The 26,326-nt window shown below is 41.7% G+C and overlaps 1 protein-coding gene across 33 annotated transcripts in view; it reads left to right on the forward strand.

Annotated features, from left to right (window-relative positions):
• Positions 1-26,326, forward strand: part of NRXN1 (neurexin 1) — a 1,287,750-nt gene that overhangs the window by 952,808 nt on the left and 308,616 nt on the right. For all 33 annotated transcript variants that reach the window (XM_042451209.1, XM_042451219.1, XM_042451256.1 and 30 more), the window contains one exon: positions 13,760-13,941. In XM_042451209.1, coding sequence (XP_042307143.1) covers positions 13,760-13,941 — 182 coding nt within the window. The remainder of the gene's footprint in view (positions 1-13,759; positions 13,942-26,326) is intronic.

Here is a 26,326-nt window from a genome sequence, read left to right on the forward strand (position 1 = left end):
CGACGATGATGATATTTTTTCTCCCCTTGAATCGAGGTGGGAAACAACAACAATTAATAGTTACACCACATCAGTTAAAACATATCAGATAATCATAGAATCATAGAATCATAGAATCATAGAGTTGGAAGAGACCGCAAGGGCCATCCAGTCCAACCCCCTGCCATGCAGGAAATCCAGATCAAAGCATCGTCGACAGATGGCCATCCAGCCTCTGTTTGAAGACCTCCAAGGAGGGAGACTCCACTACACTCCGAGGAAGTGCATTCCACTGTCGAACAGCCCTTACTGTCAGGAAATTCCTCCTAATGTTGAGGTGGAATCTCTTTTCCTGCAGCTTGCATCCATTGCTCCGGGTCCTAGTCTCTGGAGCAGCAGAAAACAAGTTTGCTCCCTCCTCAATATGACATCCCTTCAAGTATTTAAATAGGGCTATCATATCACCTCTTAACCTTCTCTTCTCCAGGCTAAACATCCCCAGCTCCCTGAGTCGTTCCTCATAGGGCAAGGTTTCCAGACCTTTCACCATTTTAGTCGCCCTCCTTTGGACACGCTCCAGTTTCTCAATGTCCTTTTTGAATTGTGGCGCCCAGAACTGGACACAATATTCCAGGTGGGGCCTGACCAGAGCAGAATATAGTGGCACTATTACTTCCCTTGATCTAGATACGATACTTCTATTGATGCAGCCTAAAATCGCATTGGCCTTGTTAGCTGCCGCATCACACTGTTGACTCATGTTCAACTTGTGGTCTACTTGGACGCCTAGATCCCTTTCACATGTTGTCTCCTTAAGCCAGGTGTCTCCCATCCTATATCTGTGCATTTCATTTTTTCGCCCTAAGTGCAGTACCTTACATTTCTCCCTGTTGAAGTTCATTCTGTTAGCTCTGGCCCAGCTTTCTAGTCTATTCAGGTCATTTTGAATTTTGATCCTGTCCTCTGGAGTATTAGCTATTCCTCCTACTTTAGTGTCATCTGCAAATTTGATAAGTATTCCCCCAATTTTTTCCTCCAAGTCATTGATAAAGATGTTGAACAGTACTGGGCCAAGGACAGAGCCCTGTGGGACTCCACTGGTTACTTCTCTCCAGGATGAAAAGGTGCCATTGTTGAGCACCCTTTGGGTTCGGGCGGTCAACCAATTACAAATCCATGTAACAGTTCCTTTGTCTAGCCCACATTTTACAAGCTTGTTTGCAAGAATGTCATGGGGAACCCTGTCAAAGGCCTTACTGAAATCAAGATATACTATATCCACAGCATTCCCTTCATCTACCAAGCTGGTAATTTTATCAAAGAAAGAGATTAGATTTGTCTGGCATGACTTGTTTCTCTGAAACCCATGTTGACTTTTTGTGATTATGGCATTGGCTTCTAGATGTTCACAGACTCTCTGTTTAACGATCTGCTCCAGAATCTTTCCTAGTACTGATGTCAGACTAACTGGACGATAATTGTTGGGATCCTCTTTTTTCCCCTTTTTGAAGATGGGGACAACGTTTGCCCTCCGCCAGTCTGCTGGCACTTCTCCTGTTCTCCAGGAGTTTTCAAAGATTATTGCCAATGGCTCCGATATTACATTTGCCAGTTCTTTTAATACCCTTAGATGGAGTTCATCTGGTCCCGGAGACTTAAATTCATTTAGATTAACAAGGTGTTCCTCTACTATCTCTTTACTTATTCTGTGCTGAAATTCCCCTAATCTGCCCTCTGCTCCATTATCCTCAGGTTGAGCACCCTTTGCCTTTTCTGAGAAGACTGAGGCAAAGAAGATGTTTAGTAATTCTGCCTTTTCTCTTTCTTCTGTTAGCATTTTGCCATCTTCTCCACGCAGTGGCCCTACCGTTTCCTTCTTCTTCCTTTTGCAGTGGACATATCCAAAAAAGCCCTTTTTGTTGTTCTTAACCTCTCTAGCAAGCCTGAGTTCATTCTGTGCTTTGGCTTTTCTGACCTTATCTCTACACTTGCTAGCTATTTGTTTGAATTCCTCTTTGGTGATTTCCCCATTTTTCCATTTCTTATACATGTTCTGTTTAAAATTTAGCTGAGCTGAAAGTTCCTTGGTCATCCATCCTGGTTTCTTGAGACACCTCCCATTTTTCTTTCTCACTGGAACTGCTTTAATTTGTGCCTTCAGTATCTCCCTTTTGAGAAACTCCCATCCATCTTGAACTCCCTTCTCTTTTAGTATTCCTGACCATGGGATTGCCCACAGTATTTCTCTAAGTTTACTGAAATCCGCTCTCCTGAAGTCTAGAATGCGTGTCTGACTATGCCTGGCTTCTCCTTTCCATTGTATAACAAACTCCAGGAGAACATGGTCACTTCCACCTAAGGATCCCACCACTTGCACTTCATTAACCAAGTCATCCTTGTTGGTTAGGATCAGATCTAAAATAGCTGATCCCCTTGTTGCCTCTTCCACCTTTTGGACCATGAAATTGTCTCCAAGGCAAGTGAGGAATTTACTAGACCTTGAGGATCTGGCTGAGTTTGACTTCCAACAAATATCAGGATAGTTGAAGTCCCCCATCACTACTACATCTCTCCTTTCTGAGTGTGTGGTCATCTGTTCTAGAAAGGCTTCATCCAATTCCTCCGTCTGACTTGGGGGTCTGTAGTAGACTCCCACCATAACATCCTTGTTGTTTCCGTCCCCTTTAATTTTTATCCAGATGCTCTCCACCTGGCTTCCAGGATTGATGTCCTGGATCTCTTCACTGGTATAAATATCTCTGACATATAGGGCTATTCCTCCTCCTTTCCTGTTTGGTCTGTTTCTCTTGAAAAGGTTATACCCCTCTATTTCCACATTCCAATCATGAGACTCATCCCACCAGGTTTCAGTGATGCCTATTATATCGTATTTGCTTTGTTGTACTAGGAGTTGAAGTTCATCATGCTTATTTCCCATGCTCTGTGCATTAGTGTAGAGGCATCTAAGACCATGTGTTCCCTTTACTTGCTGCTTGTGCAAGTTCTTTTGCCTCCCACTGTTGGGTCCTTGCACTGTTTGTCTTGTTCCCTCTCTGTCAGTTTGACTGTCTTCTCCAGTCTTTTTGCCTCCCAGAATACTGTCTCCCTCCCCCACATAACTCAGTTTAAAGCCCTCCTGATCAAATTCTTGAGGCTATTGGCAAAAATGTTTTTGCCAACTGGCGTGAGATGCAACCCATCCCTTGCCAGAAGTCCCTCCTCATGGAACCGCAACCCATGGTCCAAGAATCCAAATCGTTCTTGGCGGCACCATCTACGGAGCCAGTTATTTACATCCGCTATTTTCTTCTCCCTTCCTGGACCATGCCCTTCGACTGGCAGAAGAGAGGAGATGACAACCTGTGCATCCACCTCTTTCAACTTCCTACCCAAAGCCTCATAATCCCTTATGATATTCTGAAGGCTATGCCTTGCGGTATCATTGGTTCCCACATGAACCAAAAGAAAGGGGTAATGGTCAGTAGGCTTGACCAGTCTTGTCAGCCTCTCTGTCACATCACGGATCTGTGCCCCAGGGAGACAGCACACGAGAAAATACACATTGGTTTAAAAGGACAAATAAGATATACAAATATTAAAACAATCCATATTTAAAATTCATCATTTAATATTCACAATTTAAAAATAATAAGGATAAGCCTGCCAGATCCAGCAGGTCTCTCTTCCAGCAGGTCATTCCACAATCTACGGGTGGCTGAAGAAAAGGTCCTCTGGCTGACAGTTGCCCACCTAGTCCTGGAGTAAATGTCCACCAGAGGATTTTAGCATATGGAGTGGATTATATGGGAGAAGGCGATCCTGTAGGTAAACTGGACCCAAACCATGTAGGACTTTAAAGGTAACAAGCAACACTGTGTACCTTACTCAGAAACTTATTGGCAGCCAGTGGAATGCTTTTAATACTGGTGCAATTTGTTCACTCCTGGATGTCCTGTTAATCAATCTGGCTGCCACATTTCTGGATAGCTGAAGTTTCCAAACTTGGTACAAGGTAGCCCAATGTGCAGTGCATTGCAGAGGTCTAGCCTTGAGGTTAGCAGTGCACGTACTACCAGCTTTAGGTTGCATAATCACAGAATCATAGAATCATGGAGTTGGAAGAGACCACAAGGGCCATCCAGTGCAACCCCCCTGGCATGCAGGAACTCTCAATCAAAGCATACCTTACAGATGGCCATCAAGCCACTGTTTAAAAACTTCCAAGGAAGGAGATACCACCACTCTCCAAGGGAGTGTGTTCCACAGTCGAACAGCCCTTACTGTCAGGAAGTTCCTCCTAATGTCAAAGTGGAATTTCTTTTCCTGTAGCTTGCATACATTGCCCCGGGTCCTGTTCTCTGGAGCAGCAGAAAATAAGCTTACTCTCTCCTCAATATGACATCCCTTCAAGTATTTAAACCTCTGAACCTTCTCTTATCCTCTCCAGGCTAAACATACCCAGCTCCCTGAGTATTTCCTCATAGGACATGGTTTTCAGACCCTTCACCATTTTAGTCGCCTTCCTTTGGACACATTCCAGTTTCTCAATGTTCTTTTTGAATTTTGGTGCCCAGAACTGGACACAATTTTCCAGGTAGGGCCTGACCAAAGCAGAATACAGTGGCACTATTACTTCTCTTGATCTAGACACTATACTTTTATTATTGCATTGGCCTTTTTAGCTGCTGCATCACACTGTTGACTCATGTTCAGTGTGTGGTTTACTTGGACTCCCAGATCCCTTTCACATGTAGTCTCGTTCAGCCAGGTGTCTCCCATCCTATATCTGTGAATTTCATTTTTCCACCCTAAGTGCAATACCTTTCTCTGTGTTGAATTTCATTTTGTTAGCTTTGGCCCAGCTTTCTAGTCTATTCAGGTCATTTTGAATTTTGATCCTGTCCTCTGGGGTATTAGCTATTCCTCCTAATTTGATGTCATCTGCAAATTTGATAGGTATGCCCCCCCCCCCAAAAAAAAATTCTGCCATCCAGGTCATTGATAAAGATGTTGAATAACACTGGGCCCAGGACAGAGCCCTGTGGGACTCCACTGGTCGCTTCTCTCCAGGATGGAAAGGAGCCATTGTTGAGCACCCTTTGGGTTCGGCCAGTCAACCAATTACAGATCCATGTAACAGTTCCTTTGTCTAGCCCACATTTTACAAGCTTGTTTGCAAGAATGTCACGGGAAACCATGTCAAAGGCCTTACTGAAATCAAGATATACTATGTCCACAGCATTCCCGTCATCTTCCAAGCTGGTAATTTTATCAAAGAAAGAGATAAGATTTGTTTGGCATGACTTATCTTCCATCTCTAGGTCCTCCACCTTTAGGAAGGGGCACAGCTGGCATATTAGCCAAAGCTGATAGTAAGCACTCCTGGCTGTCACATCTATCTGAACTGACATTTGAAGCAACGGATCCAGAAGCTGTGAACACAGTCTTTCAGGAGGAGCATAACCAACAAAGACACATTCTCCCTGTCAATGTTCAGGTGAAGATAATCCACTAAGGTGACCATAGCAGTCTCAACTACATATCCTGTTCTGAAGCCAGTTTGAAATGGGTCTAGATAATTTGTATCATCTAAGACTTCCAGGAGTTGGAAGGCAACTGCCCTCTCAATCACCTTGCCCCCCAAAAGGCAGATTTGAAACTGGTCTATAGTTGTTGAAGTACAGGGGGTCTAGGGAGGGCTTTTTAAGAAGTAATTGTACCACCGCTTCTATTAAACAGGATGAAAAACTTCCCTTCCTCAGAGATGCATTCATAGTATATTTTAGTTGAAGTCCTAGCGAGGAAGGACAGGGATTGAGATGACAAGTTGTCTTCCTTACCTGTCGCAGCAGCTTGTCCATATCAGTGGTACTCACCAATTGGAACTGATCCAGTGTAATCCCACTCACAGATTCACTGGACATTCCAATGTCTACTTCTGCTACAATGGCGGCATCTAAGTGGGCTTTTGCCTGAGAGATTTTATCTGTGAAGTGCATCTGAAGAAGTGGATTGGTATCTATAAAAGCTGCTGCTAAAATAAATAATCCTCAAGAGTGATGCTAGCTTCTCCTTACCACCACCATTTCCCTTCTTTTTTATCCTGAGACAGTTATTTCTTTTGAAAGTCCTCCTCCCTTGATTAACATTAACAGTTTAATTTATGAGGGAAACAGTCATTTCCAAGCTCTGGTTTTACATTTGGCTTTAAGGTTACACCCAGGGAAGGAAACTTGGGGGGGGGGGGCTAAGCCATTACAACTCCCCAAGCCCTTTTATCCTTCCTCTGCAGATCTGAAATTGATAGGAATCCTGATGCTTTATTAGAACAATTGCTTTGGTTCTTTGTAGGCTTTAATAGTTAATGGGAGGGCAGGACAATAAACCGCCAATGGTTTCCCAAGTAAGGAATTTTACATTATTATATTTGCCTTTCCTGAAATATAAACACTAAAGGGCCTGTTCTCAAATGGCTTACAGCCCATTTTTGCATAATTAACATGGGAAGCTCAAAGAATAGCAGCTTTGTGGATTAGACAAAAGAAGGTCTACTGTTCATCAACGCAGCTTAATTAGCCGGTTATCTGAATCTCAGCTGGTGTTCTGTCCATGGAAGGATGGGCAGGAAGGCAAAAGAGCAGAAGGAGAGTTAAATCTCCCTTGGTGGGAAAAAGAAAGAAAGAAAGAGAAAGTCCCATTTGTCTTATGATGTTTTCTGACCGTTTAATGAAGTGTGTAGGGTTGTAAGCCTTTGTTAGGTATGGGTTAGAATTTCAGTTCAATCCAGGTTTGACAAGAATTTATCCGAATTCACTCATTTCTTTTTATTGGGGATGGAAAGCACTTGAGATTTCTTTAAAACAAAATGAATATAGACAAAAACAAACCTCATATATGTCCATCTAGGTCCAGATTCTGTAGTGTATAATTCTTACAAGTTGAGGTTTGAACTGCTGAAGTTTCATCCACTGTAATACAAAATTAGGGCTGCTTCTTCTTTTTTCTGACATTCAGCATCTTTCTGGGGGCATGTCTACACAGGCTGTTTACATCAGTTTCCCCCCATTCTTGTGTCACCCTGTCCACATGAGGCAGGGCCAAAAGCCCTGTGTGGACTGTCTTCACATATGGAAGGACAGTTCTGTACTGAATTTAATCTGATTTTAAAAATTCTCACCATTTGCTCAAGATCTTCCAGGAAAATCTGGAGCACTCCAGAATGATATGGGTGGCTGAGATTTTTAACACATGTCCCTCTGTGCTGCCCAACATCCCCTCTACTGGAACAAGTTCCTCTTTTTGAGGTCACAGTAAGGCACCCAGTCATGTGCTCAACACTGGACACCTGATTTCCAACTTCAGAGGAAGTTACACCAGTGGAGGTGGCGCAGGGTGGCATATAGGGACATGTGTATAGACAGCTGGCATTGCTCCAGAGTGCCCAGCTAATGGGGAAATTTGGGGCAGCTTCTGGACCAGAATACTCTGGAAGCAGCCTAAAGATCTTTAGATGTTATCATCTAGCCCAGTAATTTCCAGACTCTGGCCTTCTAGGTGTTTTGGACTTCAGCTCCCAGGCTAGAGGCTTATGGAAGGTGAAGTTGAAAACACCAGGATAGAATTTGGGTATCACTGATCTAGCCAAATCTTTTTAAAATGACTCAAAATGCTTTAAAATATTATGCCAGCCCTCCCCTAACCTAAAATAGCAAACTCCAACATAGAATAGAGTCAAAAGGCAACCTGGAGTGACATAGTACAATTTCTGTTCTCCCAGTGGATATCATCATGACACATTGTGTCTTTTTGGAATCCAGAGGAGATTAAATCAGTGGTGTGGTCTTCCAGGCTCTTGATCCTTTCTTTCTTTGCTGCACTTCATCCTTCTCCAACTTGGTGCTTTCCAAATATTTTGGATCATAGCTCCATGATATTTCACCATTGACCATAATAGTGTCCCTACTGCCTGGGACATTCTGAGAATTGTGTTTAGAAGAACCTTGTGCAGTCTCTGAGTAGGCTGCCTTATGCCCTCTTGGTTAGCATAGCACTGAGATTTCCCAAGCCTATGTTGTGCCCTTAATGTGGAGCTAGCACAGCAGAGCATTTGGGATAGCACAGCATCCTGAGTGTGAACTGGAAATGATAATGTTCTAAGCTCATCCCTGATGTGGACTCAGAGGTTGGCCTCAAACAAGTTAGTCAACCTAACCTTTCTTTTATACTATGGAATGCACTCAGCCCAAAGAATGTACTGTTCATTGGTGCAGGCCTATACTCAGCTTCCTGGAAGACATCCATAATGAGCCCTGGTGGCGCAGTGGTTAAATGCCACTCACTCACAAACCACAAGGTTGTGAGTTAAATCCAGCTAGAGGCTCACGGTCAACTCAGCCTGGCATCCTTCCAAGGTTGCTAAAATGAATACCCAGCTTGATGGGGCAATTAGCTTACAGTTGTAAACTGCTTAGAAACTGGTCAGTGCAGTATATAAATGAAGGTACTATTGCTCTCCTTGTAGAGCTTCTGTTAATTAATCAGTTCAATTGCCAGCACTGGTACTGCTGCAGAGTTTCATTCAGTTGTTGTCCCCTGAAAAAACAAATAATTCCAGATGTTTTAGATGGCCATTCCCATTGACCTACCTTATGACAAAATGGTTTTGAGACACCTTAGGATTCAAAGAAGAATAGTATTATTTTCTGTCTCTAGAACTTCCCTTATTAACCTTCTAAAAACACTTTCCCCATAAACAGCCAGTTCCTAAAGAGTTGTTGAAGCAAAACATGTCTTCACCTGCTATTGAAAGCTGACTATGGAGATGACCAGCCTCTCCTTAGTTTGCTTTTAGCAGCACATGAAGACACTTTTTTTTTCTTTGACAGATCTTTGGGAACTGGCTGTTTATGGGGAAAGTGCTTTTAGAAGGATAATGATGATAAAACAATAAAACAGTGAAAGCCACTAAAGCATTCATTTCTTTTTTAGAGAACAGAAATAACTATGTGTGTGTGTGTGCGCGCGCGCGTGTGTGTGCCAGTACTTGGGAAATTCTGGGAGTTACTGTCCTCAAAGCAACTTTCCAAGCTCTGACTGAAAAGGGTAAAGTTCTCTGTCCAGAGATCTGGATCAAACATCTGTCCTTGCATTCAAATGTAAATTACCATCTCCCATATATTTGTACACATCGCGTGAAATAGGGTTTGTGGGATTGCCCCACCCTTCTGTAGTTGGAAGGTGATCTGGACTACATAAAATGGGTCATTACATGTGAATCCATTCTTCAGTGCCAGGGGTGTTGATCAAACATACTCTTTGTCCTTTGAGTTTAAAAGAAGTTGACAGTTTTGCTTGTGGAGGATGCAGGCTGGCAATTTGCCATCCAGAAGCAGGCCAAGAGACTTTTAGTGTAGTCAAACCTGATTATTGATGTCACGTTGGCTACACTTTTGTTCCCCAGAGTTTTAAAAGAAAAAGAAGAAAATCCCCCAAATACGTGTGCAGATGGAGTGGGGAGGGAGGAAGGGAGGGAATGCCAACAACGCAGCCTGTTAAATGACTTATCAGAAGCTGCTTGTCTGCAAAATTAATTGCCTGAATTGGTGATACTCTTGTGCAAAGCAAGGCCAAAATGGAGAACAAGAAGCTGCAGCTCATTTACTGTGACACTTCAGAGAACAAGCTCATGGGGTTCAGGAGACAGTAGAGGGACATAACCACATGACAGGCCGTATTTATATCTCCAGACTGTTTCACCCACTGTCCCCAATTGACTCGTCTGGATCAAAAATGTTAGCATTTCTTGGAAGTATGCAACGTGACATTTCCTGTTCAACAGTTGGCATTTAGTGTAATGCAAGTGGGACTGACAACAAAATGTTACAACATCTCCTCGCTCTCTAGCAAGACCGCTTCTGATCAGGTTTCCAGCTAGATGTAATGCTTTGTTCCTGGAAACTGTAGGCTGCTGTGGATAAGTATAGGCAAAAGGTAATTCTGGTAGCATATGTGCCCTCAATACTATTTTGCAGACAACTTTTTTTCTTGTTCTTTTCTTTTGGTCTAGGAAGAGATGAATAATTGATCCTGGAAGCCTCGGGTTGTCAAAGTCACAAGTGGATTTCCAGCCACCTTCTTTCTTTGTATTTTTGGCAGTCTGTGCTGTCCACACAGGATTCCAGAGGCAGAAAATTGGCCTTTGGACTTTTGACACTCACATACTCTAGTATTAGCATGCGAGAAGTTGTGGGGATCAAAAAAAGAGCTCCTTGAGTGTCAGGAAATCCTAACAAAGAGAACATTACTGATGCTCCTTTTTTTAGTCCCTTGCCAACTCAGAGGGGTACCCTTGCCCCTTCCAACTTAAACTCATATTTTTCCTGCCCCCCATGACACAGCCATGTGGTGACTAGGGAGAAGGAGGACCAACTAAGAAGTGTTACTGACTATGTTCTGATGTATGAAATTGCAAGCATTCTCTGGAATATTCCAGGGAGTCTTTCAGAAGACTCAGAGGACCACTTCATTGTTAGTTACATGCAAGATATTGGAACACAGCTGGTGTTAGCGACAATCCTCAGCTGCCCCCTGCCTTGGTACTGAATGGCTGTATTGGGGGAAAGGGTTGAAACGGTAGTGCTGGAGAATTTCTTCCCTCTGAGAAAACCTCTTTGAAAACTGCACAGTGGGGAGAAAATGATTTGTTTTCCCCTGTGAAAACAAATAATTTAAATAAACACATCCCTACTGGTGATACCTCTGAGCGATCCCATTTGGCTGTAATCTGCCTCTGAAATTGGTAGGAAGAGATGTGTGTACATGTAGAGAACAAGGAAACACACTGCGAGCACACTGAGGTGTAGGTGGGAAAATGTGTGTGTGGCCATGTCTGTGTGCATATTTCTACATGCATACAGCCCCCCTTCCCACAGCTGACCTTGGATATTATCTTCAGGACTGGAAGGTTTTTGCATGCCTAGATATGGCCCGACATGGGGAAAAATAAGGGTGCAAAACAGCTGCTAAATGACTAGAGGACATGGAGGATTTGTATATGGTTCCTGGAAGATGTGAGAACAGTGTGCAGTTAGATGTCATTCACAAGGGATTTTAGTGCTTATGAGAGTACTTGTTCTCCCTGTCTACCTGTGTGAGTGTTTTTTAAAATTTTCACATTAAAGGACCACAAGGGTCTTGTGAAAGTTAAACAAATGGGGTATGTGACCAGTATGCTCTACTGCTGTACTGTGAAAGGGACATAGAATTTTGCAGGTTTTTAAACAACAAGCTTTATTCGGTTTATATTTTCTTTGAGTGACATATTTTTCTATCGTTCATTTTTAATTATTGCCTCTCAGGCTTCAGTATTATCTGAGTTGACAGATAGTTATACAGTGGACCCTTGTTATATGCTGGGGTTTGGTTCCAAGATCCCCCATGTATAACAAAGTCCATGTATGCTCAAGTCCCATTAAATATAATGACATAGCAAAATGGTGTCCCTTATAAAAAAAATGGAAAATCAAGGTTTGATATTTGAAATTTATACTTTTTTTTAACATTTTCAAACTGTGGATACTTGAATCCATGTATAAAATGTCCGTGTATAAGACGGGCCGATTGTACACATACATGGGTGAGAAGGAAAAGTAGTTGAGTAGACAACATGAACGAGCAGTGGATCCACTGCTGTAGGGAATCCACTCTTGATTTACCACTCCTCCTCCTACAGCTGCCCCAAGCCAGAGTTTCTACCACTGAAACATGAATGGATTTGCCAACACATCATGGCAGATCCACTGGCCATCTAGCAAATATAAGTGTAAAAGGCCCAAACACTTATGTTTCTCTTAACAGTGGTGTTGAGCAAACTGTACTTGGGAAGTGATAAGAAAATTGCATAATCAAATTGTTATGGTCCTCCCCTTTACTACATACAGTGGGCCCTTCATATTGGGGAGCTGTCAGTCCACGGATGTGGTCAACCATGAATTGCCATGCCCCATATTATTCAATGGTGGTGTGTACGGGTGGATGAATAATATGGGGAATGATCATCTTGTTTTTTTTGCCATTCGCTGGGGTGGGGGAAGAAACCAAACCCTCTGTGGATGGGAAGGGTCCACTGTACAGGTGTGAGATACAATGTTTTGTTGGGTACTGTCTGAGTGATGGGAATTTGTTTATTCTCCAGATAACATTAGGAAATCCCCAACTCCCCAGTTAGAGCATTGAAGCTCAGAAAAAATAATTTCCAGTGTCATCAATGGACCCAGCTTTCCTCCACCCAATTTACAAACTGGGAGGAGGATGGGGCAAGAAGTAATTTGTAGTTTGGCCTAAGAGTATTGAGCTGTTGTATTCCTGTCTGCCTGTTCTTTGCAAAACTGATCTAAGCACCCATTCCCCTCCTTTGCTCAGACCTTACTTGGAATACTGTGTCCAGTTCTGGGCACCACAATTCAAGAGGGATATTGTCAAGCTGGGGTGTGTTCAGAGGAGGGTAATCAAAATGGCAAAAGGTGTGGAAACCATGCCCTATGAAGAGCCATTTAGGTAGATGGTAGCCTGGGGAAGAGAAGGTTGCAATACAATAGTTTTGTTTAAATGTATGAAGGGATGTCATACTGAGGATGGAGCAAGCTTGTTTTCTTCTGCTCCAAAGACTAGGGAGATTAGTGCACCGGCTTTTATTCTTGTGCTAGGTGCAGGATTTTCTCATTCTTTAAAAGGTCTGGGAGAAGCCTGGGTATGGATTGAGGACTGCTTGGGGAAGGAGCTGTACAATAGAATCCATACCTGTGAATTTACATCCCACACAGGCAGTGGAACATAATGGCGTCCCTGCCTGGGGTGTCACCTTGTGGAAAGAGGCAGGGTGTCTGGTGAGTGGAGCCAAAAGAGCCCCACCTCACTATCATGGCATGCAGAATTGTGCCAAAGCAGAAAGGTGGGGGGGTGCGCTTGGCCCTCGCAGCATCCCCGTCCGGCTTTTCGGTCCTGCATGGCCATGGTCACATGTGATTTTCACATACCTGGAAAAGAAGGCTTCTTGATTGTACAGAAGTACAGAAATTTGTTAAAGAGGAGAAGAAAACATTTAAATATACATGTGCACAAAGGAAACCATCTGACATAAACCAAATAAGTCTGTGGACTTGGAGACTTAAAGAATATTACTGGCAGAGAGAAAAATTTTAAAGTAGGGATGGGCAAAGTGTGGTTCTCCAGATGTTGTTGGACTATAGCTCCCAGTATTCCTCATCATTGTCTACACTGGTTAGGACTTCTGGGAGATGCCAGCCAACATCTGAAAGGCTGTTATTTGCTCAGTCTTTGTATAAAGGAGGCGAAGAAAAAGAAATGAGGCCGAAGGATGATAAGTGGCCCATTAACAGAGTGCATGGCATCCCCATCCCACCCTGTTTGGTCATTGTGTTGATATATTATAAACTGTACCATGCTGCTCAGGGCTTTAATAGTGCAACCATGTGGATGTCTACTCAGATGAATATTCATGGAATTTTGTAGGTGAATTTGTGTTTGGAGACTGAATAGAAAACCACCTTTGACAACACAAAACAGACAAAGAAGTCAGAGTGTTTCTAAGAGCTCCAGAATTCCAAAACTACAATTCCTGAAATGTTTCTTGAATAACATTAGCAGTATTACTTGTAGGTGAACTCATATTGTATAGGATTTTTTTAATCTTCAGTTTTTGTTTTAATATTTAAACTGATACAAGGAGCCTAACTATTCTTTTTTCTTTTTCTCTTGACAGCGGGAACAACATATATATTTAGCAAAGGTGGTGGACAGATTACATATACCTGGCCTCCCAACGATCGGCCCAGCACGCGAGCAGATAGACTGGCAATAGGGTTTAGCACAGTTCAGAAAGAAGCTGTCTTGGTGCGAGTGGATAGCTCTACTGGGCTTGGCGATTATTTAGAGCTGCACATCGTAAGTACCATCAGCGAAATGTAATCTTGCTGTTTTATCTTTATGCTTCAATTCCAGTTTTCGCAATGCCAATTACAATACTGTTCTTTGCTGAAATTGATTCTCTGCCATTGGGTAACATCTCTCCCTCCCCCTACCAAAAAAAATAAAAAAAGCCATTCAGTGATTTATAAAATTCAATCCAATTTTCGTAAGACATTTTGGCTTTGGAGGATTAATCCTGTTGGGTAATGGCAAAATACTTTAAGCTTTTAGAGCTGCTGATTTCAGTGGGATTTAACCGGGCTGCAGACTGGGATCTGAGACATTTTGGTAAAACAGGGATTTTTATTTGGACAGTTGCAGTGACCTATGAGAACTGGGATACAATAACAAAAATGTACATGGGGATTCAAACCTGCTCAGCATATTCCAATCAGTTTTTGTAACTTAGTATCAAACTAGATGTTATGAGAAAGGCATATTCCAGACTATTAACACTTCTCTCTGGCTGACACCGGGCTTTCTTGTTCAGAGCTGTGTGGCTAAGCAATAAAACTTGCAGATTGTGTCTTTGTTCACCTTCTGGTGATCACTCACAAAATACAGCACCTTTCTTTGCAAGATACAGGGCTGAAGGAAAGCATTCACTAGGACAAATGGTCTTCCATGATTTAAAGGACTGCACATGTTTAAATATGGGCTAAGCTAAGTGTATCATCTAGTTTGCCTCTTGGCATCTGATGTACTAAACACCTCACTGTTTGTACCTGGCAATTCCTCTCTTATTTTCAGCCTTCTCAAATTGCTCCAGTCCAAAATAGATCTATGGAATTTGGGCAAAATGTCCCCAATCTAGTGCCTGAAACACACTGTTATAGCTATCCACTGCCATTGTTGTCCACTGTAGTAATATTATTGCTCTTTGATTTGTGAATGTCAGGGATGCTGGTATTAGTACAAGCAGATTTGCAAAGGAAATCTGTCAGAAGAATGGTGATGACCCTGTTTAGTCTGACACCTTCTTAATCCTGATGAATGCAGAATGATCCTACCATTACCGTGGAGTGATAAATTTTGAGCAGAAAAACACTGTTGTCACCCTAAGAGGTCTAGTCAAGTAATTTCAAGTTTTCATAGAGAGTACAAGTTGCAATCACCCTGGAAAGTATCTGGATTTTTATGGCATCATAAATAATTGATCAGTTGAGATAAACTTGAGTAGGGCAGTTGAGAATTTCCACAGTTTAGATTAATCTCAGTTTTGTTAATATATTAAGTTCGACTTTGATTTAATAACTACTACTTTGCTGAGGAAGGAATACTTCCTCTTGCAAGAAATTACTTATTGATCTATTAGCTATTTGCTCTTTAACCCTCAGAAAATGTTTTCTTTTGATTATTTCCAAAGTACTTTCGGCTATCCAGGTGAATTATGGGGGCTGGCTATTTATACTTTTTCTCTCCCTAGGTCCTTTGGTATTTCTAGTCTAGCTATTCATGTAGGGTGTTGGTGTGTGGTGATAATGGAATAGCAGTATGATGATATAGTGGCTTTGGCATTGTACTTTATGGGTGCAGCATATTTAAGAAACAGGTATGTATGTGTATGTACAAATGTGTGTATGTGCACACACACACACACACACACACACACAATGGTTATGGCTTCCTTGGTGATTGGTGTATTTTCAGGCACAGCTGAAAATGTTGGCTATAACTATTTGCCAAGTAATCTGTATCTCCCTATTTTAGCCTTTCTAGGTTTTAGGATCTGCAGGGGTGGCCATTTTCTCAGTCCTACCACCTTCAAAGGTGTGTTTGGTGAGGACACAGGAAAGGATGTTCTTTGTGGCTGATTTTGAATTATGGAATGTCCATCACAGAAAAATTAGGCTAGCTCCCTTTGTGATGTTTTTCCACCACTAGGCAAAGGCCTTTTTTTCTAAATGAATATACTGGTCTTGGAATATTTCAATGTATTTATTAAGGAGGCAGTTTTCAAGCAAAGTGTGCCTTTGCTATCCTCACCTCATGAATATCAAACTGCATGGATGCTCATGTTCCAGCATACAGGGTAGTAAAATGGTGTCCCTTATATAAAATGGCAAAACCTTACCTTGAAATATTTAAACATATTTTAAAAATATTTTCAAACAATGAATGGTTGCACCAATGCATGTAGAATCCTTGGATATGGAAGACTGACAGTATTTTAATGTGTTGTTGGTGTTGTGTGCTTTCACATTGTTTCCAGTTTATGGTGACCTTATCACAGGGGTTTCTTGGCAAGATTTGTTCAGGGGGTGGGCTGCTCATGCCTCCCTCTGAGACTGAGAGAGTATGGCTTGCCTAAGATCATGGCCAAGTAGGAGTTTGAACCCTGGTCTCCAGACTCATAGTCCAATAAGCAAATCACTACAACATGCTTATATTTATAAGTTTATTGTGTTTTATTATATATTTTAATAGTCATTAAACTGCCTTGGAAGGAAGGTGTGAAACAAATAAAGGCCCGATACAGATGGGCAAAAAGTACGTGCCGCGCATGTACTAGGGTTAGAAAGGGGCATCCTTTCCAGATGCCCCTAACCCTAGTATGCGCTCGGCGCATACAAAATGGCGGTGCCCATTCTACATGGCCGCCACCATTTTGACGTCATGGACACCTAGCATCCGCACCTCGCGCGGCGGAAATGACGCCGTGAGTGCACCATTTGTGCTTTGCAATGCCATTTCCGCGCCGCAAAAAGAAGCTGCTTTTTGCGGCTTCTTTTTGCTGAGTGAAGGAGCCGCACGGTTTGGCTGCTAGGGCTCCACGCAGCAAATGACGTTTTTGGGCGGTCTGTAAAGTGCCATAGTATAATTGTAATGCAGTGCAATAGAATATATAACATTTGGTGTATGCTGCCTGTTATAACCATGTTCTAACAAAGGACTGCATGAAATAAAGAAATATAGATGCAATTTAAAAACTTGATCCAGTAAATGATGAATACATGAAAAGATGGCTCTTTCTTGGCCATCCAGAATGGATGAAAGGCCAAACATTTTCCCTGTAACTCCTGCCTTGAGTTTTAGTCTAAAGTTGTTCCAACGAAGAAAGGCTCACTCCTACCAAAATCTTTGTCCTAAGCCTGTTCTGACCTATGTCCACGTGAGCCTTTTGTCTGTTGTATAATGTGTATGATTTTCGGTGCAAAGCATGCATCTGAAGTTAGGCTCAGGCTCACCCCAGGTCTCGAAAGTACAAACTGAGTATGTTTACGTTAACACATAAATCTAACACATCTTTCATCAATCCCTAGAATCTGCATCTAAATATAAGAATGGCACAGCTTCCCAATAATTTTTAGAGGAGGGGAGAGGAGGGAAGAGGGCCTAAATACAGTCTGCCCTTGCCTTATGCGGGGATCCGTTTTGGCCCCTCCCCCACGTAAAGCAAAAAGTATGTATGCCCGAGCTCCATTAGATATAATGGGGCTCGTACACGCCACATGGTTGTGTGCACGTGCCAAGGGCACACATGCCATTCTCCTATTCTTCCAGTGACTTCTGCGTATGCTGGAAGCCACCTATAATAAGCCCGCGTATGGTGCGAGCTCACTGTACCCTAAAAACATGAAATCTGTTTGATCTTGGAAGTTAAGCGCATGCACACACACACACACACACACACACACACAGAAGTGCTCTATAAACCTAAGTAGCCTGATGATTCACGTGGTGGTGATGAAATGCCTTATGCTACTATTTTATTACATTACATTTGTTATTACTAATTAATATACAGTGCGCCCATATCATGTGCAGGGCACTGGAAAAAGCCCTGGTATGTCCTAGAGGAAGTAATGGGGTGTGTGCCCGTGCCGCGCTGTGGACACAAGCTCCATTATTTCTAATGATGCTCCAGCATATGCGGAATTTCCCTTACATGGGGGGTGGGGGGCGGAACAGATCCCCCATGTAAGGCAAGGGCCCACTGTACTAATTAATACATGTTTGTCATTTATGGAGCAGTTGGAGTCAGACAGTGGAAAAACAAAAGAGCTGGAGTCAAAGGTTTGGTGTCCTGACTCCACATCACTGGTTCAGAGTCTCAATTCAACCATGAAGCTCAACGTGAGCAAACCTAATGTCTCTCTGTGTGTAAACCATCTCACACATTGGTGCAAAATGAATAGATTAGGAAAGTTGTTGGGGGATGAGTGTCATACCACATGGATCAGTGATACCATCAGCTGCTGTGGTTTTGCACCTTCAAATCATTTCCAACATGGCAGTCCTAAAGCAACCCTGTGACAGTTTTTTGGGTGGCTGAGAAAGTGTAGTAGCCTAAGGTCAACCAGGGATTTCCATGGCTGAGCAGGAAACAGATCTCCAAAGTCCTAGTCTAACACTCAAATCACTGCACCATCCTGGCTCTCATTTCTAGATGTTGCTCTTTTCCTTTTCCTTTTGGAAAGACCATTTCATTTTAGAAACAGACCTTCAATCAGAGAAATAAAATACTGGTCCACTTTCCTTGTATTACTCAGTTTACAATGATAGATGTAAACGTAATCGAATCCAGGTCATCAGAAATTTGCTATTTGATGGGTGCTTGACCCATTGAATCGGTCCTTAATATTAGACCAATAAAATAATTTACTTAGATAGAAATAGTCTTCCTGAAATTAACTACTGCTAATTCATGGAACCGTTTAAAGCACCCTGCAGTTTCCGACATTCTAGGATACTCAGGGTATCAGAATTGTATCTCTGAACACCACAGGCTGCTTTAAATGTGCAGTCTTGCACACTTGCAGAAAATATCAATGATTTGGAAAAATTGTTGAAGAAAGTCAAGGCATATACTGCAAAGGTGGGTTTATAGCTGAAAATTAAGAAAACAAAAAGAATGACTACATGCCATCTACATAATTTTAATATAGATGATGAAGACATTGAAGTACAGCACCCTCTTACCATCCATGAAGTTTCAGTTTGCCCCCACCCCATGAATGATCTTGCCTCCTTCTCTACTGTCATGTTCAGCCATATTATTAATAGGGACTCACTCATCTAAATTTTTAGCTGTCTACATGGGGTCCTGGATCAAACCTTTTTGGATACCGAGGGCCTATTGTACTTTCACATGGGAAGGCTTCAAGTGACCTTTAAGGCCTCACACAGGGGTGGATGTGTCAGACTGCAAGGCTTAAAAGCTATTAGAAATGATGAGCTGAACAGACACTAAGTCGTTTTAACCATTTAAAGGCTTAGTTCGATGTGCCAAAAGCCAAGAGTTTATAACAAGTCGTATTAACCATTTAAAGGCTTAATTCAATGTGCCAAGAGCCAGGAGTTTATAACAGCCTCTTAGTCTTCCCTTGGTCTTGCCACTCTTCTTGACCTTGGGTACTCCCTGCCATGGCAGGCTTCTCTGTTGTCCCACTTCTTATCCAGGCAGGCTGAGCTGTGCTGCTGTTAAAAGGCTGAAGACATGTTTTCTCCTTTCATTTTTAAATTGCATTTTAAATCTTTTAATTGCATTTGTGGTCTCATTTGTTTTTTATGGTTTGCTATGTTGAGTGCCATTTTGTGACTGGAAAGCAGGAGATAAATAGAATAATAAGATAATGCAAAATTAAATAAACCATCATTCTTGAAGCCAGATGGAAATGGGTCTAGATCAGGGGTGGCAATGTTGTTGGACTGCAGGTCCCAGCATTCCTCACAGTTGGCCAGTCTGGCTAGGGTGTTGGGACTTGAAGTCCAGCAACATCTAGGGAGCTGAATTATTCCCACTTCCTATCTAGATAATCTATCTCATTCAATAACCCTTGGAGATAACATACCACCACACACTATATCACATTGCTCAATAATATTTAGCCAGAAACATTCGCAGACATTGGAAGGCAGAGAGTTTTGTGATATTTCTATTACAGTTAGCCCTCAACATTCATGGGCATTAGGGGCACAGGACCCCCATGAACATGAAATATTATCACAAGTACCCCCCTCCAGAAACCAGTTAAAGGGATGGGTGGATGAGGAAAGAAGAGCAGGAGTGCACATGCTCCTCTCCTTCCCCCACCCTCTAGTCCCTTTAACTGGCTCCTGACCCCATTTCCAGTAGGGTGGCTGCCTTGAGAAGGCAGCTATCCCACCGGGAAAAGGGTGGGGAGGATTGATTCCCCTCTGCCCCTCTTCCAGTGGGATGGCCTGTCCACCTTCTCCTGTGATGGAGCTAGCTGTAGCCAGCTGTCCCAGGCATGGGAGGAGGAGGTGGGTGGGGCTCCCGCTCAGGTCATGAATAACCAAATTTGCAAATCTCAAGTCCGTGAATGTGAAGAGCTGACTGTATGTTTTTGATGAAACAGATTCATAACTTGGCACACAAAGAATTTATCACTACTCTTACTCATCCAGCTAGTCCCCTGACCTAGGCTGCTTTGATAAGCCAAGAAGGGTATGTGTAAGCTAGGGTTGCCATATCCCAGAGCCTGGCCCTGCGTCACCAGTTTCCATGGGTCATCTCCAGCCAGGGGATGAAGGTACAAATTCTCCAGTTTTGGTGGCCTTAAGAAGAAAAGGCTATGTACAGAGTCACAGAATAGCTTGATACAATTTGACAAGATTTAATTGAACTTCAGATTCTCTTCAAGGGAGGTCTATGTGTCTACTTAGTCAGCTTCCTCCTTCCCTCCTAGTCTTTCTGGTGCCAGGGCTCACTCTCTGCTCTGTTCTACATGCATCTGCTGGCTGAATGCCAGCAGCCTAGACTAAATGTCCCTTGCCCCATCTCCCTAAGTAATAGAGAAGGTATAATCACTTAATTTCACCTTGATTTGGGAAGAAGCCCTTTAGTTAGAATTTCTGTCTAAACAGGAAAATATGTTCTCTCTTTTGATCTCTCTCTCTCACAATGTACTTGAATGACAAGCTGTGAGGAAATGTGGTAGGTACTTAATGCATAAACAAAACAAAACAAACAGCTTCATTTATATACCGCTTCATACTGAACTAACAGTGTCTAAACGGTTTACAACTGTAAGCTAATTGCCCCCAATAATTTGGGTATTCATTTTGGTGACCTCGGGAGGATGCAAGCCTGAGTCAAGCTTGAGCCCTTTCGCTGGTATTGAACTCGCAACCTTATGGTTTTGAGAGAGTGGCTGCAGTACAGGCATTTAACCACTGTGCCACCAGGGCTCCTTAAAGGCATCATTAAGGGCTAACCTTAGGTCCCAGATTTTAGTTTAGTAAGTACATATCTGGTGGGTCTCTCCTCTCCAAGGATTTATGGACTAAGTATAAGTCTTAACTTTTTGCTTTTCATCTGTGGGCTACTATTTTTCTCTTGGAACTATGTCTGTGTTGCATGGAAATGTTGTTTCTTCATTATATATTTTTATTTAACAACACAAAAGGAAATAAAAAAGATAAAGATAAAAGTCTTTGTTTCAAAAACATAGCTGGCACAGGCATGTTTTTGATGGAACGTCTGATGATTTAAAAAAATATGAACAGCTTCCTTTTCTGAAACAAATAAACAAACAAACACCCCTTTTTCTTTTGAAAATCTTTTGCTTATGGCAAAAATTAATTTGTGAGACCATAGGGACTGGGCATTTTGAGAGCCTTTCCTTCCTTCTTTCATTTTGAAGAGACAAAATCTGACTTTCTTGAATTGTCCCAAGAATCTGCACAGAAAGTGTACCCAGAATGACCAGAATACATTTCATGAGGAAGATCCATTTGTTTTCTTTATGCTTCCGAGCATGTGCTTGTTACTGATATTTGTATACATTGACAATAAGCTTCTGAACATATTTGAAATTTTTTCCTGCATTTCTGTTGTCTTCATATGTTGTATGGTGCCATTGGGCCTGTACAAAGCAATGTGCCTAGTTGCATGCTTAATTTACCAACATGGGCATTGTGACTATGCAATATGAAATGTGACTAGATGAAGTACAAGTGAGATCCACATAAGTCAAGGAGGTTGTGTTTAATTAACCTGACATTCTGTGATGCTGCAATATCACCATTCTGAGAAATAAAAACAATCCGATATTTGCAGGTGCAAATGGCAAGGAGGAGTGGCAGAGATTAATGAGCAGGGTTAGAATGTCAAAATAGGTAGTGAGTAGAGTGGAGGAACGGATGGGAAAAAAGCTTTGCAGGAAACTTTGAAAAATATTAATTGAACCTGTACAGTCTGAGGCCCATCGAGTTAAACATAAGTTGCATAGGTTGCATTACCAACCGTGCATTGTGTGACCTGTCAAATCCTTGACAATACTCTGCTGTTCACCAAGCCTGGCCCTACCATTAGGCAGAGAGAAGTAGCCATCTTAAATCAAGACAGTTGTCAATGTATGAAATGTTAATAAATTTATGACTGCTGGATTTTTTTCTCTTTTTCTTAGTGTGTTCTTAATGCTGAAGGGAGAACAGGCACTTTGGGGACTTTCCCCTTAGGGGCATGTGCATCTTCTGACCACCCTTGGGTCCTATGCTGCTTAACAGTATTTTACTTTTTATTTTATTTTTATTTGAAAAGCAGTGCACTCACCCCTCTGTATCCATGGATTCTGCATCCATGGATTTAACCATCTGTGGCTTGAAAATGTTTTTTTTTTTTAATTCAAAAAGCAAAGTTTGATTTTGTAATTTAATGTAAGGGATACAACAGTCTTTGAAAAGTGCACAGTTTTGGACAGTTTTCTCACAGTGGAAAGAAATTTGCTATAATTATTGGTTTCATCCTCAAGAATGAAATTAGTGGAGAATTACATTCCTAGGGCAGATGTGGGATGTAATTCATTTATTTATTGTTCAAATGGAGGAACAAATAATTTTGAAAGTTTTCTCCTTCCTGGCAAGATTGGACAAGTGTCTTTGCACATTGCCAATGATTTTTCTCATTCCAGAACTTTTTAATGAAAAATACATTTGTACAAAAATCATGAGGTTTGTTCAGAAACATTTTCCCCACAAACAAGATTTTGGTACTGAAAACAATTGATTCCATGCAAAAGATACTTGTTTTGTTGTTGTTGTTGTTGTTTCAATTTTGTTTGCTATTTCACAGACAATTTGTATTTTCACATTTCCCCCCACAAAAATCTTCCAAAATGTAACACTTTCACAGTGTTTGGGAAGTTTTATGATGATGTGGCTTCATGTATTACAACATTATTTTTTGAGGGGCTGAGAATGAGAAAAGTTATAGATGTTTTTTATGTCCCTAGCATACACATACATACACACATATTAATGCTTTCCTCTTTTGCCAGCATGAGTCATAGGGATAATAAAGATTCTAATGATAATTTTAAAATAATGTAGAATCTCATTTGTGTCTGTTCAAGGCCACGATGGAATTAAATCAAATTAAATGACAGTGACCACTTGCTTATGCATGAAACACTGCAATGTAATGTATCCAAATTCCATTGTTCTGTGAAGGATGGGAAGAAGAGATGTTCAGCATCAGTGGTTTAGTTGGACCTGAGAGCTGAATCGAGCATGATAAATCTTTCCCTGATGCTCTTGAGTCAGCACTGGAAACAAACCAGTTTCTTTGGCATGAGCATCCAGTTAATATGCACTCTAGTTATGCTCCCATAATTTTTCATTCAACAAATTTCAGAGTCATGGGGGCCTATCTTTCTCTGGTGAAGACCTTCCCCCACATTTCATAAAACCAAACATGTGTTAATGGGCTTTTCATATCTCTTGTAGGCACTACCTTACAGTGGTCCCACTTTTAGTATTTTAAAAAGTTAAAATCCCTCATAGGTACCAATTTTCTACTGATAATATGAAAGGGAAAATCCAGTTGGCCTTCTCTGTCAGTATTATTTACTCATGTTAGCAGAGCAATAAGTTTCAGGCTTTATTCTAAATTTTAACAGAGCTATATCCACAATTCAAGAAGGGTGGTAACAAGCTGGAGCATGTCCAGAGGGGGGCAGTCAAATTGGCGAAAGATCTTTAAACCATGCCCTATGTCGGAGCTTTAGTCTGGAGAAGAAAAGGTTGAAGAGGTGATATGATAGCCCTGTTTAAGTATTGGATAGGGGTGTCATTTTGAGAATGGAGGAAGCTTATTTTCTACTGCTCCAGAGAATAGGACACAGAACAATGGATGCAAACAGGAAAAGAGATTCCACCTAAACATTAGAGAGAATTTCCTGACACTAAGAGCTGCTCGAAATGTGGTGGAGTCTCCTCCTTTAGATATTTTTAAACAGAGCTGGATGACCATCTGTCAGGAGTATTTTCTTCCTCTATTGCAGTGATTGGAGTGGATGACCATTGTGGTCTCTTCCAACTCCATGATTCTGTATCCTAAGTGGTGAACTTATTTTGGTGCGAGGATTCAGCACTTTAATAGCTCCTTTAGGAGTTCAAACTAACACCTGGATTCATCATCCACCTGACATGGGAGACACAAGCCATCAATGACATATATGTGTCATCAACGTACACAGTTCTCTGCAGGGGCATTTCTTCTTCATCTTCAAGAAAAGCTTTCCATACATTTATTTATCTTAGTATTCTTGACAACAACCTTGTCAGGCAGGACCAAGCTGCTGTTCAAGCATTGTAGAGCAAGAAGGAGGCCTCGCTGAAGACTTATAGTGAGAAATTTCAAGGCCCTTCACTTTAAAGTTAAGTCTGTTTTTTAGCTTTAAACTGGTCTGGGATTGGACAGTAATTCAAATCAGCTACATTTTCAAATAGAGGACTGTCTTCTGCAAAATATCTCACCCTAAGTGTATATCCATTTGAAGCACTGTTGCTTCTTTGGCATTCTACAATACTAACATCCCCCAAGTTGTCCAGCATTTGAGGATCTGAACACAACTATGTGCAAAAACTTGCAAATGAAGAGGAATTCATTACCATTTCAGAAGCTGAGGACATGATCCTTCCAGCACTACACAGTGTGAGTTCAGAAATTTCATCATTTTTAGGAATTGCTCCTCCACTATTAGTAATTCTCTCTGTTCAAATCAATTATCATGATACAAACTTTCTGCTCCAGAAGATAATAATCTTAAAAATGCAGTGTGTGGTGTGGTAGAGTGTTCTGTGTCAGAGTAAGCACTCGGTGGACTGGTTAACATCATAGTAGTTCATCTCATGTTCGGCAGCAGATTTGATGGCTCAGCATATGCCACCCGCTGCTGTGCCAAACAGCACCTGGCAGCAGGGAGTCCCGCCTGACAAGTTGTTTTTGTTTCATTTCCTTCCCTGCAGACCTTCCCTCAATTTCCTTGCCTTTGTAGTGTTTTGATGTGTTTTGTGGCTCTGAGGATCAAAAGCCATGGGGGTCAGTGTCATTTAATTTCAAAGAGGGTTGTATATCCCCTTCCCTTCCATTTCTGCCATCTTGATACAGATTCAAAGGTGGGAGGGAGAGTGAGTTACTGTTCAAAGGTTCAGGGTTGGTGGAGGGAGAGCTACTGTAGTCAAAGTAATAGATTGTAGACACATACAATATGGAAGTATGGAATTGCTTGGTTCTAGTTCCAAATGTTACGGTAGGGGAAAAGATTATTGCATGGTACTCCAACTGAGTTTTGTAGATTGTTGCCATCCCAATGGATATGAGGACCCTGCATATGTGGAGTAGGCATGGTTCCAGATCTAGCTATACCTATTTCCCATGCTTTTGGTATAGTGACCTCTAACTTTTTTAGGAAGTAGTGTGTCCTGGATCCAATTTCAGAAGGACCTCAGGATGGAAAACCTCTCCCCATCTCCTCTACCATTTTCACATGATTTATTTCTGTTCTATGCCTGTTTGATAGGTTCAGCATGTGTGCAGAAGGTGGGTGGGGGAGTTTTGCACTAGCCTCCAGCTAAGCCATCCGTTATGTTGCAATGGGAGGCTTTAATTGCAAAGGTTTGTGTACATGTCTGCAAGTTGCTGTGCTCAATGAGTGATAACTTTTGTTCAAAACAGCATCAGGGGACTGCACAGTTGCTTGCTACTGCTAGATTGGCTCTCCCCGGATCAGTTCTTCAGAGCATTCAGCGTGCTATTTTCCAATGCTCTAATTGCTTATGTCTGGGAAAAATAAAATAAAACTATCTGTTATATGCTTGTAGTCTAAAATAAGGTGGTTACGCACTTAGAGGTAAATCTTAAGATGGACATCATGGAAGGTAGAAAGATATCACTGGAAAGAATTCTTGCTTTCATATGGGAAAATCTAGAAGTTCTAGAAGACTAAAAGGGGAAAAAACTTCAGAGAACTCAATGATGCAAATACAGTTTTAAGGATTACTTACATTTCCAATTTTGTTTGCATTGTGTGTAGATGTATGCATCTACATGTCTATATCTGACCTGTATTGGTAGCTTAACTACTTTTGAAAAGCAGAAAGCAGATAATAC

Source organism: Sceloporus undulatus, chromosome 1 (assembly GCF_019175285.1).
Source record: "Sceloporus undulatus isolate JIND9_A2432 ecotype Alabama chromosome 1, SceUnd_v1.1, whole genome shotgun sequence".
Taxonomy (NCBI): Eukaryota; Metazoa; Chordata; class Lepidosauria; order Squamata; family Phrynosomatidae; genus Sceloporus; species Sceloporus undulatus.